Source organism: Podarcis bocagei, assembly GCF_964188305.1.
Source record: "Podarcis bocagei genome assembly, chromosome: 3".
Classification (NCBI taxonomy): domain Eukaryota; kingdom Metazoa; phylum Chordata; class Lepidosauria; order Squamata; family Lacertidae; genus Podarcis; species Podarcis bocagei.
The window spans coordinates 44,513,656-44,527,608 of NC_138127.1; the positions used below are offsets into that span (position 1 = coordinate 44,513,656).

General features: G+C 41.9%; 1 protein-coding gene and 1 long non-coding RNA gene across 8 annotated transcripts in view; one reads left to right on the forward strand and one right to left on the reverse strand.

Annotated features, from left to right (window-relative positions):
- LAMA2 (laminin subunit alpha 2) overlaps positions 1 to 13,953 on the forward strand; it is a 372,288-nt gene that overhangs the window by 207,947 nt on the left and 150,388 nt on the right. For all 7 annotated transcript variants that reach the window (XM_081187598.1, XM_081187601.1, XM_081187602.1 and 4 more), the window contains 2 exons: positions 7,126 to 7,253; positions 9,219 to 9,305. In XM_081187598.1, the coding sequence (XP_081043724.1) occupies positions 7,126 to 7,253; positions 9,219 to 9,305 (215 nt within the window). The remainder of the gene's footprint in view (positions 1 to 7,125; positions 7,254 to 9,218; positions 9,306 to 13,953) is intronic.
- LOC308583651 lies at positions 548 to 4,050 on the reverse strand. The gene is made up of 4 exons (XR_014006312.1): positions 3,743 to 4,050; positions 2,573 to 2,636; positions 1,218 to 1,408; positions 548 to 745 (listed from the first exon to the last, which is right to left on the reverse strand). It is a non-coding gene; the product is annotated as an uncharacterized lncRNA (long non-coding RNA).

Genomic DNA, 13,953 nt, shown 5'->3' on the forward strand with positions numbered 1-13,953 from the left:
TCTAATTGCACCCAGAGGCCTGGGATTCCCCTCCTCTGTTCTTCTTGTTAAAATAAACTAACAGCCCTACTAGAAAAATCAACCAATAAACTGAAACTGACACGGGGACAAATAGAAGAAGACACCTTCACCCTGGTATGGCTCCCCTTTATCACATACACAGCCCAACAAGACAATGACAAAAACCCACCAGCAGCATACAAATCAATATGGCTAACCTGATCCAAAACACCCACCCACCCCACTCACACATGAAAACAAAGACCACCACAGCCAACCACAAATGAATAACCAAACCCTAGGCCAACCCCAACCTCTCTCACCACCAAAGGAACACAAGTGAACAGCAGAGAACCTGCACAAGCAACGCTGACACAAAACCCTACATATAGTAAGTGAAATAGAAACATTGCCACCCGACCCCACTCTCACCCATCTCTCCCCCCCTCCACCTCTTTCCCCCTTTTCTTCCTAATGTCTCAACAAATGAAAATGATTTGTAAAAATGTTACATGGGGGGAAAACACGAAAGAGAGACATTGCACACTTTTGTAAATCAACAAAATCTTTAATAAAAAATAAAATAAAATAAAAAATAAACTAACAGCCATTCATTCTCCCTTGTTGTTGTCCTAGGGGTTTGAGATGAAAGCAGTCGCACTTCCTTGCGCTTCCACCAACAGAGTGACTTAGTGCAAGTTCACACATTGGCCCCAACCCAGCTAAAGTTCCTCATGACTAAGTCCTGTTGAGAGAAATGTGACTTGAGTTAGTTGTGTCTCAGTGGGGTTTACAATGCAATCCCATGCATGTCTTTTCAGATCTGAGTCCCACTGAATTCACTGGGGCTTATACATGGATGTAGGAATTGCAGGCTTAGTCATTTCTTAGTCATAAATGGATTAGAGCTTATATGCGCTTTTTAGGGGTTCGCTTATTTTTTATGCCTACATCTAAAAACGATATGCAATAAACACATGGTTAGAAATACTGATATCCTGTATGATCGCAAACCGGTGTTTACTGCCAAGTGATGTGAGAGGAAACTCTTCAAGAAGCAGGCAGAAATGTTTAGAAGAATTTAATCTTGGAGAAAGTTGCAGCCCTGGTACTGGTTATCTGTAATGTTATCTGGCAGATATACAACATTACTGAGAAGTCGAGGGAAAAATACATCCCTGGAAACAATAACATGTAGCATCTCCTAATCTCTCTACCTTTATCCTGTCCTGTCTCTGCTCTTCACTGCAGCAACTAAGCTTGTCCTATATCATCCTGCAGAGACAAAGTGCACAGAAACAAATTCTTCAAAATCTGTTTGGGGATTTTGCCTTGACTGTAAGTGAAGTAGGATTGGTTGATACCCAAGCAGGCTGTTAAATGCTGCAATTCAATTTGGATCACAAGCCTTTTGAAGTGAGAGAGAAAGAGGGAGAGAGAGAGAGAGAGAGAGAGAGAAGTTTGAGTGCTGAAAGGAGAGGCATGTTTCACATCAAAGGGTTTCCTTCCCCCCTATTGAGATGTACTGAGCCTTTTGGCCTTCTCATTACTATTCATGGTATGTTTTTTTTTGCCCCCAGTAATACAACAGACAATTTAGGCAGCTAATTTACGAATATGTTACTTCTTTTGACTCTTCCTTAGCTTTGAAATTTACTTGAAAAGAAGTTGAAATGTGTTTCTTTGACTTATAATAAGAGCTCAGCTCAATGCTTTATCCTATGTCTGAGTGCGGAGGGGGGGGGGAAATCGCTTACACACCCATGGAAGGCGGTGCCTATTACATTCACATGGCTACTGTGATGTTACACAGATGATAAATAGCTCAAGTTGTAAACAAAGAGAAGTTCTATTTTGTCATGTTGCAGACACACTGTTTGTGTGTCCATAGGTTTGTATCCAAAGGTAAAGGTAAAGGGACCCCTGACCATTAGGTCCAGTCACGGACGACTCTGGGGTTGTGCGCTCATCTCATTCTATAGGCCAAGGGAGCTGGCATTTGTTCGCAGACAGCTTCCAGGTCATGTGGCCAGCATGACTAAGCCGCTTCTGACGAATCAGAGCAGCGCACGGAAACGCCGTTTACCTTCCCGCCAGAGCGGAACCTATTTGTCTACTTGCACCTTGATGTGCTTTTCGAACTGCTAGGTGGGCAAGAGCTGGGACCGAACAACGGGAGCTCACCCCGTCACGGGGATTCAAACCGCTGACCTTCTGATTGGCAAGCCTTAGGCTCTGTGGTTTAGACCACAGTGCCACCCGCTTCCTTGTATCCAAAGTTAGTCATACTCAGATCAGATCGATTGAAATTAATGACCATGAGTAACTTAAGCCCATTAATTTCAATGGGCCTACTCTGAGTATAACTTAATTGGATGCAATCCATGGGGTTGAGATTCACAAAACCTTGCTAAAATATTTAGTGGTTTTAATCTTGTTATGCAGCAGAGATGAAGTGGAAGGCACTCCTGTAGTTTTTAGAGAGTTCAAAATAATCATACCACAATTGTGATGTCCAGTACAGATGTCATGCTTTCTAATTGCCATACTATGGTTTAGCAGCTGATGGTACCTGGCGGAATGGTGTACTCCTCTTCTTTCCTGTCAGCCTTGTGTGCTCCTTCTCACTCAATTTCCTAGTTAGAGATAATGTTAGTTCACTCATTGTGACATTTGAATAAAAGTAACCATAGTTACAGTTATGGATATGTGACATCTTCCCCTCTACAGTATTTCCACAGAGGTTTCTGCTTTGCCTTCCCACCCTCTTTTATCTTTGGGAAGTGCAGAGTATTTCAGATATCCTTGGTTTTCTCAACAATGTCAATTCCTTTAGGCTTCTTTGTTGTTGTTTTACTTAAAATAGTTGCACTAATGGATGCAACCTGTTGTACCAATAGTTGGCACATGTGTGTTGTGCTACTTTTGGGTGTGCATCTGAATACTCTTCAGATTATAGCACTGGCAGTCATTTGCAGTTGGATGTGTATTTTGATCAACATCCGGTATCTTCATATAACTTGAACAAGAGTCTGTGCATCTAGCCTCTGTTTGTTATTTTCCCTACAGCTCTGTCCCCAGACAGTAAGTCAGATAGAATCATATGTAACGAAGATATGGGATAATACCAACATGAACCATAAAAAATCTGCATAGGAAATTAAACCACTGGATTGTTGTGAACACCCCCTAATTTCTGGTAAAGCTTAGTTACTGTGGACTAGGAAAGTGTATGTGGATGGGGTTGCATTGGCAGAGAAGGAAGGGCAAAATTGTGAACTCCTCAACACTAAAGAGTGGTTCATTGATCAGCCCTCATGACATCTGAACTGGGCCGGAAACTTCAGAAGCAATCACATTTATGTTCCCTTATATAAGAAATCACTTAAAGAATTGTTGTGAAAGGAAAAGAGAGGAGCTTGAGAAGAGCCATGGCCCTGCACAACATGGTTTCTATATTCTAATATTACTAGAATAATGTGACTGGATATACTTGCCAGTGTAACTTGTTAGTATGAAGCATGTGTGCACCAGCAATATTGTGAAATGCAGCTTTCCAGTATTTGAATTTTAATTTAGAGGATTATCATGGTGCAAGCTTTTAACAGAACGCATCCACACATGTCTCTTCTCACATAAATCCCTGCTAAGAGGCTTTTTTAGGTTTGTAAGTAATGATGTGTGAAGTGGCTAATAGACATTTCATGTTTGACCACTCCTGTAACAGATATCAAAATCCTACCTGTCTTCACTTTGCATATTTGATTTATGGAAATCCAGATTCTTTGGAAGCACTTGGCTGATTATTACACAGTGGGCTGGTTCTCCTATAACACTAAGCCATGGTTTAGTACTACAGGGATGAGCCTTGGTGAAGCATCAGGCTTGCATACTCCCCTCACCCCCCGCCATCCCAATCTTTGTCCTACCTGGCTGGCAGAAGGAGTTCAACTTCAGACTTGGCTTAGTATTATTTGTGAACCAAGATTCCTGTCTTGGTACAAACAATAGTGAGTTAAACAACTCAGCTTCATAGCTCACAGTTTGAAGTTCTCCTCCCGGCTGTGTGGCAGGCAAAGAGGCATTTAGTATTATGTGCAAACTAGCCCAATGGCTGTGTTGGGGCATCATGATAAGCTTTAGTTTATTGTTATGGAGATGAGCTTAGGTCCTCCAACATGACCAGCCAGAGGGAGGAGATCAGATCAGAAGCTTTCACCTGTTTTCATTAATCACAATTTAGCATTATGTTTGGACCCTAAACTGTGGTTAATCTTAACTATGGCTTATTGAAGCAAGGTGGTTCACAAATTACTACTACTGCTACTACTATTCTTTATTACTACTACTACTACTACTACTACTGTTATTAGTATTAGTATTATTATTTTAGTAATCATTTTCTAAACCACCATCTCAAAGCAATTTACACATAAGATCTTTTTAAAAAACACATCATCATCATCATCATAACATCAACAAACCAATACATTTAAAACAAGACTAAACCACTAAGAAATGAATACTCATGGTAAGGACCCATTTGTCAAGCTGGAAGAGCCTGTTGGAACAAAAATGTACTCAACTGTTTCTGGAAAGTGCAGATAGTGACCTGAAGCAGGCTTGTTTCAGTAAATTTTAAGGTTAAACCTAAACCAAATGGACAAAACCAAATGGAAACCAGAGCTTCCTATCTCCTCTTCACATCTGCACTGGAGGAGAGGACGATGGGCTCATAGGCACTAGGGGTGCTGGGTACCTGGGCGCTGGGCTCTCAGGGGCGCCAGGCTGAGAGTCCGGGGCCTGAAATTTGAGTCCGGGGAAGAGCCCACCCATCAGTCAGAGCACCGTGGTGGGCTCTTCTGCTGCGGGCTCTCTTCACCATGAGTTCAGGGGTGACTGAGCCAGCGAGATGCTGAGCCGGCCGGCCGGCTCTGCCCTCCTCCGTGCCTGGGACTGCGCAACCTGGGGGGGCACACCGGGCGTATCTTTGCACCCCGGCACCGCATATGCTTAAGACAGCCCAATGGAAAAATGCACATGTCAAACGCATGCCTAATCTTATTCCCATAATAGTGAATCAAAGTTTTTCATTGCATCTGAACAAGAGAATACGAGCTATTAAGATTTGTCATGGCCAATAGCTAGTATCCAATCCATAAAGTTATTTGGATTGGATACTAGCTATTAAGTTTACTGCTTGTCAAATCCTTGTAGAGCAAGTGTCAAATAAAAAAAAGTTACATCCCAAAGAACAACTCAGGTATAGTTTTATTCATGAATATAAAATTCCTTGAGTCTTAAAACTTATTTCAAAGTCTCTCTGTATGTTTATTTAGGCAACTGTTTTAGCAAGAAATGGTTACAATTGTGCATCAGAGCATTAGGACACAATTATTCACAGAAAGCCACAGAAAGCAAACCATATAATAAAAATCCTTCAGAGGTTCACTTTATACTTGAGTTGCATAACTGAACCTTGAATGTATGTGGGGGGGGGGAGGCTTTTAAATACACATATACATGTTAATAAGACATGGCAGAGTTTGCATGAAAATCCATCACCTGCAAGTGCAAACAAGAGAATGTGGGACGGAGGAGGGAGGAGGGAGGAGGGAGGGAGAAACGAATTTTTGAAGGACAGCTCACATTATTGCTTTCCCTCACATCTGTGAGAGTGTTTATCTTGCTCTGTATGCCAGGAGTGCAGAACCTGGGACCTTCCAGATATTCTTGAATTCCAACTCCTGCTAACCCTAGCTAGAGATGGGGAAGAAATTTGATTCAGCTTGCATTTGAAGGCAGAATAACTTAAACTAAAACAGTATTCAAAGCAAAGCATAGTTCTTTACAATTCTGACTTCTGACTATTTTGCAGCATGGTTCTCTAGCCAAGTATTGTGTGCAAAAATGCATATTGCAAGGGAAAGTGTGCAGAAAGATGCCCATATCTATGAAAATAAAAAAATGCATTACATTACAGAAAAATTACTTTGCAAGAATCGGTACAGTAGGCAAAATTGCATGCAAAGTGTGTATATTAGGATGGATTCGCACAAAAATGTTTTTGAATTTTCACGTGAAGAAGTGAAATCGGTTATGAAGTCTACCGCACGATAACAGTTTCATAAAATGTTATCACAGGGGTAAGGTAGGGGCAAAGGGGAAAGGGAGCTCCCAGTAAGAAGTCCTGAGCTACCTATCTCAGACCAGCATCTCTGAAAACCACACCTACTGGCCTGTCACGCTGGCTACTAGCCTGCTGAGCTGGGGTTTGCTTCAAAATCGAAAGAAGTATAGCATAAAGGCTGATAAGTTTCTGCTGTTGGCTGGCTGCTGCTTTCCCAGCTACAGTGGTACCTCGGGTTAAGAACTTAATTCATTCCAGAGGTCTGTTCTTAACCTGAAGCACCACTTTAGCTAATGGGGCCTCCCCCTGCCGCCGCGCCACCAGAGCACGATTTCTGTTCTCATCCTGAAGCAAAGTTCTTAACCCGAGGTAATATTTCTGGGTTAGCGGAGTCTGTAACCTGAAGCGTATTTAACCCGAGGTACCACTGTACTTTCATAATCGTCACCTTGCAGAGGCAGCGGAGCTGAGCTGGTGCTCGTTGCACAACTGAAAGAAACATAGTGACGGCTGCTACAACTGCTCTTGTGAGTTGCTCGCTGCTCCTGCAGGGGGCAGCGGAAGCACTAAGGAGCACTGGCTGGCTACACAGTTATCTCAAAATTGCGATGTTTGCCAGATAACATAGAGTTGGAAGGGACTGTGAGGGTCATCTGGTCCAAACCCCCTGCAATGCAGGAATCTTTCACCCAACGTTGGGTTGGAACCTACAACCTTGAGACTGACAGTCTCATATTCTACCAACTGAGTTTGTGTGAGAAAGAGAAGATGTACTCATGCTCAACTGCAAGGTTGCCAATACGGTTCCCTCCAGATGTTGGATTCCAGCTCCCATCAGCCCCGACCAGTAAGGCCAATAGGCAGGGTTGGTGGGAGTTGTAGGCCAACAGCATCTGGAGGGCACCATGTTGGCTGCCTTTGTCCTATGTGACTTTATCAACTATGTTCTATTTCATTCTGAGAAGATGGTTTTGTTCCTTCCCCTGACTGTTTAGAACTGCAAGCACAACACAGGTGGCTTGTATTGTGATAGATGTCTTCCTGGTTTCTTTGGAGATGCTACTAAAGGGAAACCTGATGACTGCCAGCTGTGCGCCTGCCCACTGAGTATACCTTCAAACAAGTAAGTATACCCACTGAACAGTGGCATTGTGCCCTTTATTGGAACCCTGGGTACACACAAACACACATGTACACACCAGATGGGACCAGGGGCTGGATGTGGAGGGGGGAAAAAACCCGCCATGCCAGCCAAACCCTTGCCGCCGCCAGACAGGCGTGGGGCACAGAGGGTTCACAGGGGGGTGCTGCACTGCTTGCCCCCACCCCATCCACAGCAAGAGGGAGCCCAGCCAGCTGACATGGCCCTTGGTGAGGGAGCCGGGGGTGTGGTGGCAAGACCAGACTCCGGGGCCCAGAGACCCCTGGTGGCAAGCAGGGCAGGGGTTACAGCCTCCCTGGCCCTCCCTACGCTATGCCCCTGCAACTGAGTACTGAGTATACCTTCAAACAAGACTGTTGGTTGTATCTATACCCTATTAGTAAGCAGGCTGAATGGAAGTGTTCCCCCACCCCCTCCCTCAGCAAGGGTGTATATGAAATATAAGTGCAGCCTGAGTAGGTGTCAGAATCAATCCATCAGATTCAGAAAATTGACTGCTATTGAGCTCTTTTGCTAATTTCACAGATCCCCACTTCCTTAAAAAAAGTGGCAATCCATACGTGACAATCCATAGGACACAATCAGAATCATATATATATATATATATATATATATATATATATATATATATATATATATATATATACTGCAAAGTTTCATCACAAAATGAAGAAATGACTGTAATCAATGCTTGTTTATATTTATTTCACCACTATACCCATATTAAGCCAAGGCTTTGTCCTAAGGCTGCCGGTCTACTGCTGGGTTGTTTGGCAAATTGAATGGCTATGTAGTGCACACAAACCTCTAAGCGAAATAAAAAGAAGAATAATTGAGGACTTATCTCTTTAAAATAGTGGAGTGACAGATATCCTGTTGTTTCAAACTGCCTGTGTCTTCCAGTGTGCCAGCAGATTACCTCATTACATTGTGTCAATCAGATTCTCAAAGAGGGGAAACTCAGAAAACAATATGCTAGAAGGCAGAGGGACACAGCTAGAGTAAAATACTATCAGAGGATTTGTAAGCATGCAAATGATTGGTTGCTGAGAAATTTAACTATCATTTATAATGTATCTGTAAAAAGAAATAGAAGAAAGAAAGAAAGAAAGGAAGGAAGGAAGGAAGGAAGGAAGGAAGGAAGGAAGGAAGGAAGGAAGGAAGGAATGATAGGAAATTGTCATTTTCTATTGCAATGACTAAATAATTGCTATTGCAATGACTGAAGCTACATACATGAGGTTACAGGTCTTCCTCAAGTTTAAAGAATTCCATGTAGCTCTGGTTCTTTTTAGTTGTATTAGTATCCTAACCTTTAGTCATGGAGGTTAGGAAGCAAGGATGGAAAATATCTACAAAGGTTGCCACTCTTGATTCTGAATACCAAAGAATATTGTGTAAGTCATCACCGTTCATTGATCTTGACTTAAATACAGCTTTGACGTACCATGAGAAACATCATCACAAAGTTTCCCCTTCCCTGTTTTTAATGCGGCAGTTTTATTCCACTATTCATGTAAGTCGAGTTTACTGAGCTTTCTAGTCAATTGTCCGTTAGCTGCAGTGAGATTTAACTTGGGAACAAAGTCTGGGATAGAGCGCATTGCCAGGCCCTGGAGGGCTCAGACAAGCAGCTGTACATTCCTGCTTTTAAATGGTGTAGCGACTCATTGATAGACTAAAGTCCCATAACAACATGTCATTTGGATGCTGCCACCCGTTCGAGCTATATTCAGTGTCGGCAGAAATAGCAGAGTCATTCCAAACTCTACCGGCTGGAGCCAAACCTAAGCTCCATGTGTGAGACCAGAAGGACTTTCCCTGTAAAAGCAGCGCTCTCTGAGGAAGGACAGCAACTATGCTGCTAATGAATGTCTTTTTATCTTTCCTCTGTGTCCCTCTTCTGGCCCTTCATCAACAACAAAGTTTTAGCCCAACATGTCATTTGGATCAGAGTCGTGGATTAATATGTGACGAATGCCCCCCTGGGTATGCTGGCTCACGCTGTGAGAGGTAAGCGCCATACAGGATTTTATCCTCTTTGTCTAACAGAACTTCATTTCATGGTTATTTTCCAAACCTCTATGTATTCAAGCATCCATATGCACCCAGAGTCAGAATTGTGGGGTGGTGATGTCATACAAGATTCCTATTTAAATGAGAATTTCCATTGTCTCTTCCACATTTGTCCAACAGATTTGTTCTCTGCTCAGTCGGCCTGTGGAAATTGTTTCTGTTTAATGCTTTAGATAAACATTAAGCTACAAACAAAGTATTTTCCATAGAAGTAGTATTACTTGATGGGATTCTTTTTGCTGGATTTTTGTGCACCTGTTAGTTTCCGTTGTTATTTTTGTGTGTTCCTAATTTGGCTTGAATATTGAGGGTGTATTTAATCAGTTATTTAGTGAAATGCTATTTCATCTCCTAACGCTGAGCCAAACAATATAATTGTGGAAGCTAGATTTATTTGTCTCAACTACTTTAAAACTCATATTTTCAGACTTTGCTGCTTCTAATTCTCCTCTGAATTTGGCTATTTAGCATGTGAAATTACTGGGCTATGAATAATGTTGCAGTGTTAAAAATATTTCAGAGGGGCTGTTTTTGTTTTCCTGCAACCTGATACAGGCATGCTGTTTCCAAAGTGATTGAGGGTGGACAAATGTAGAAATTGGGTATATGATCAATCTTTCCCTAAGAGAATTCCATGTTTGATGAAATTCGGTATCTTGTGTTGCATATCCTCAGCTAAGAAACAGGCTTATGCTGAATCTGACTACCGATCCTTCTAGATTGTTCTTGTCTGCAGTGACTTGCATTGGCTCTTTAAGGTATGGGGGCAGAAGGCTTTGCCAGCACAGGCACTTAATGGCTGCATCAGGTGAAGAGAGGGCCACAAGAATGAACACAGGAGACTGGTCTTGGGTTGAACTAGGCCACAACTTTGGTGATTACAAAAAAGTGTCTGGAGACACTGGGTGTTGAACCTGGTATCTTCTGCATGCAAACTATGTGCTCTACAACTAAGCTGCAACCCTTCATTTTGCCCTGTTGTTCTGGAAAATGATATTCTGGAAAGTTTGATTTGAGACACAACAACAACCAAAAAATGACTGTAAATTGAAAGTCCATGAAAGACAGGGATAACTCAGAATGTTACTGAGGTTGGTAGTGTTCCCCAAAATACTTCCCACTATATTAAGGTCATATACAGCACAGAATAAAAACTTGCACCCTTAATAATGGTCTTTGCCTACCTTTGACTTTCCCAAACTAGTTTTTCTGGAGTCACCCCTGATAAAAGCCACTTTATTCTGTAATCACTGGAAGCAAACAACACTTAGCAGTTGGCATCCAAAGAAAGGTTGCAGCCGTGAATTTTTCAGATTCTTTTTGTAAGGTTGAAAATGTCTTCGAGATGTGCCCACTTTGAGACGAATTGCCACCGCACCTCAAGACTACTTCTTTTCCTTGTACTTGCTGTCACTATACGAAGTGAGAACATAATGAAAACAATGCAAAGTTAGTATCACAACTTAAATACCAATTTTTCTTATGCTTATAATTATCTTGCTTTTCATCAGTGAAGGAGCTCAAGGTCTCATACGTAGTGTTTTGAAGTAATTTTCTATCCAGACACACATTAGAATGGACAAAGGGCCCGATCTGCATAAAGTTTGCTGGGCCCAACAAATCCTGTTAATATTATTGATCACCACTACCTTGGTGTGATGGAAGCTGGAATGTTTAACATGTTGGCTACTGCCCAATTCATGGGGTTATATGGCTACACCCTACAAAGTGCTCTAACTGTTCATCATTCTGACCTACATTCAGTATTGCCATTCCTGAATGACATCACCGAAGACATTCCCCAATATGAAAGAAAACCCAGTCATTGGGCGGGGGGCGGGGGTTGTACTGAAAGTCTATGGCTCATTATTTCTAGTTAGAAAACCCAGGTTCTTTCATCCTCTGAACCTTAAAATGTGGAAGAACTGACATTTGGAAAGAAGAATACAGCTCATGTACTAAGCATACATGGCAAGCAGTCAGCAATTTGCAAAGCCTCAGGAGAATGTATGGCATGTGTAAAAGGAGTGGGGGAGGATCCAAATGTAGAATGTTCCTTTCAATTAAAGACTTTTGAGAGTGATCTTAGAAAATGCAACCATTTAGCCATATGCTTCGTTAACATTAAAAGTCAAAGCAGAAGGCTCAGAACAAATACCAAGCCCACACTTTCTTTGTACATTCATTTGGTGTTATATTTGGCTAAAAGCACCTGCCAAAAGAAGGTTTAGGCATTCACCCGCTTATCACTATGGCTGTTGCTGCTGAGTGCTATTTCTGTCTATCTTTTCCTGTCTCGCTGGCAAGTCATCACCCTCCTCTCAAACCTAAGGGCTGTGGAGTTAATGAATGCAAGAACAAATCAGCCGAAGAGTACTTCTGTGACAGTTTGTCAATGTAAGGGGTCACTGACAAGTCCCATAAGCAACAAGTAGTATTTCTTGAGTAGGGGGTAGTCCATAGATTAGCAACAAGGAAGGAATTTGAATAAGTGTGTGTCTGTTTTAATTGTCACAAGTTGCACAATAATGCACCGAGCCATTGGTTATGAAAACATCAACAACATGCCAGCATTTTGAAAGCTGTCTTTATATACTATCATATGTGAATGAGTAATAACTTCAGGAATTTGCATGGAATCCCATCTTTCTTTTTTAGCTTGGGGGTGCAGCTCTGAGTCATGTTGCTATTAAATTAACTGCTTTAAAATTACCCTGACGTCTTCTATTTTCAGTTTTGTCTTGCAGCAACCACCCATGATTTCTCACTCCTAGAGTTGGCAATAAATCTCCTTTTGTGTATTTATAATGCTAGCAGATTAAGAATACTTTATAGGATTTTTGTTGTTATCAAGAACATTGTTCCATTTATTTATATGCAGATTGAGTTCTGGGCTGCATTTCTGTTTGTTTTGTTGGATTGGTCATTACCAAGTTCCTTTTTCATTTTTTGCATCGGCCCCCATTGCTAAAAAAACACACACTTGCCCATTCTGTACTCCTTTTGCTCTAGTGTTCTAGCAGTCATTTTCCTTGCTGTTCCATTCCTTCTGCTTTCTCTTTTTCCATACATTTAGAATGCTTCTGCTTTCTAAGATAGCATCTTTCCTTTCTTTAAATCTCTCAACTGTCCCTTTGTTGCTTTCAATTTTGTGCCCTAATCCTTGCTTTTGAGGCTCTCTGTCTCTCTGCCTTTGGCAAAATTCAATTCTTATCTCTCTCTTTATTTCCCATCTCACCATCTTCTCTCTCTCAACAAGCACATCTGAGGACTGAAGATGAGTTGGGCATTTGTGGGCCAACACTGTTCAGCAAGAAAAGTGACCCTCAAATTCAGAGCCTCAAAGGAAAGGACTAAGGCTAGAGATTCATTCAGAAAGGAACAGGCAGCAGTTGAGGGGGGGAGGCGGAGACAAGCAGCCAGACATTTTGATAATGTTACCTTAGTAGTGAGTAAGAAGGGGGCATTCTGAAATAACCTACAAAGGGAGATTCAGCAGAAAATGGGGAATGAGAGTGACAGGAAACTAGAAGCAACATGATCTGATTGCTTCCACATTCATGACGAAGAGTTCAAAAACAGCCTTTACAATGGGTCAAAATTGTCATTTGACTTTATGTTCCTTAATTTTAAAAAAATAATAATTCAGGATTCATGAACCACTCTGAGAAGTGTACAGATATAGTTCTGTAGCTTTAGTTAAGCTGCAGGCTCCCCCAAAAAACTTAAGTATGAAGAACACCCTTGGGCTAACAACTCCCCCCTCCCAATTCCTACACAAACAACTGCTGTTCAGTTGTTTCAAAAATTGGCATGTATGTATACACAGTCTTAATGATTTTCTCTCATTCATATTGCTATTCTACAAGTTGTTCAGGTTGAATAGCATAATCTGATGCTCTGTGATTCCATCCATCCTGCAATTTGAATGGATGTACCCTAGCGAGAAAAAGGCTTATATGCGCCTGCCAGGTAGATGTGGAGGATATTACTCTAGTTTATAGCTACATCTAAGAGGGACAATAATGTCCCCCCCCCAAAAAAAAAGCTTTCCCAACAATAATGATGCTGGCACCCAACTGTTTAGGGAAACAATGGAGGAGTGTTCCTTTGTGGGTGAGGTCAAGCTGTTGGAAGGTTACAGCGCCTGCTGTGGCTGTAGAGACCAATGAGGAAGAGACATGTTTGTTACAGCTGGGGCAGATGAAGGCACCCAGTTGTGCAGCTACAGATGCACCAAGGCATTTCTTCTCTCTGTGCTCCTCCCAGCAGTCAATTCTCCTCAGGTCACTGCTATGGATACATGACTTTATGGCCTGTCTCCAGGCACTGCAGTCGTTTGCAAGGGATTCCCACATGGCGGGGTTGATGTTACCAGCCTTCATGTCATGTTTGCAGACAATAATATTAATAATATCTGCATTTTTCTTCCTCTGTTTCTTTTCCTTATAGCCATTCGGCACTGTTGTTGTTGTGTTTAAAGATACGACTTGCCTGTTAATATAAGATATTAATGTTACACATGACTCGTTCCTCCTTTGTGCTGGTTCTCATGAGCACAGCCCATTGGATCAGAAGAGAGTAA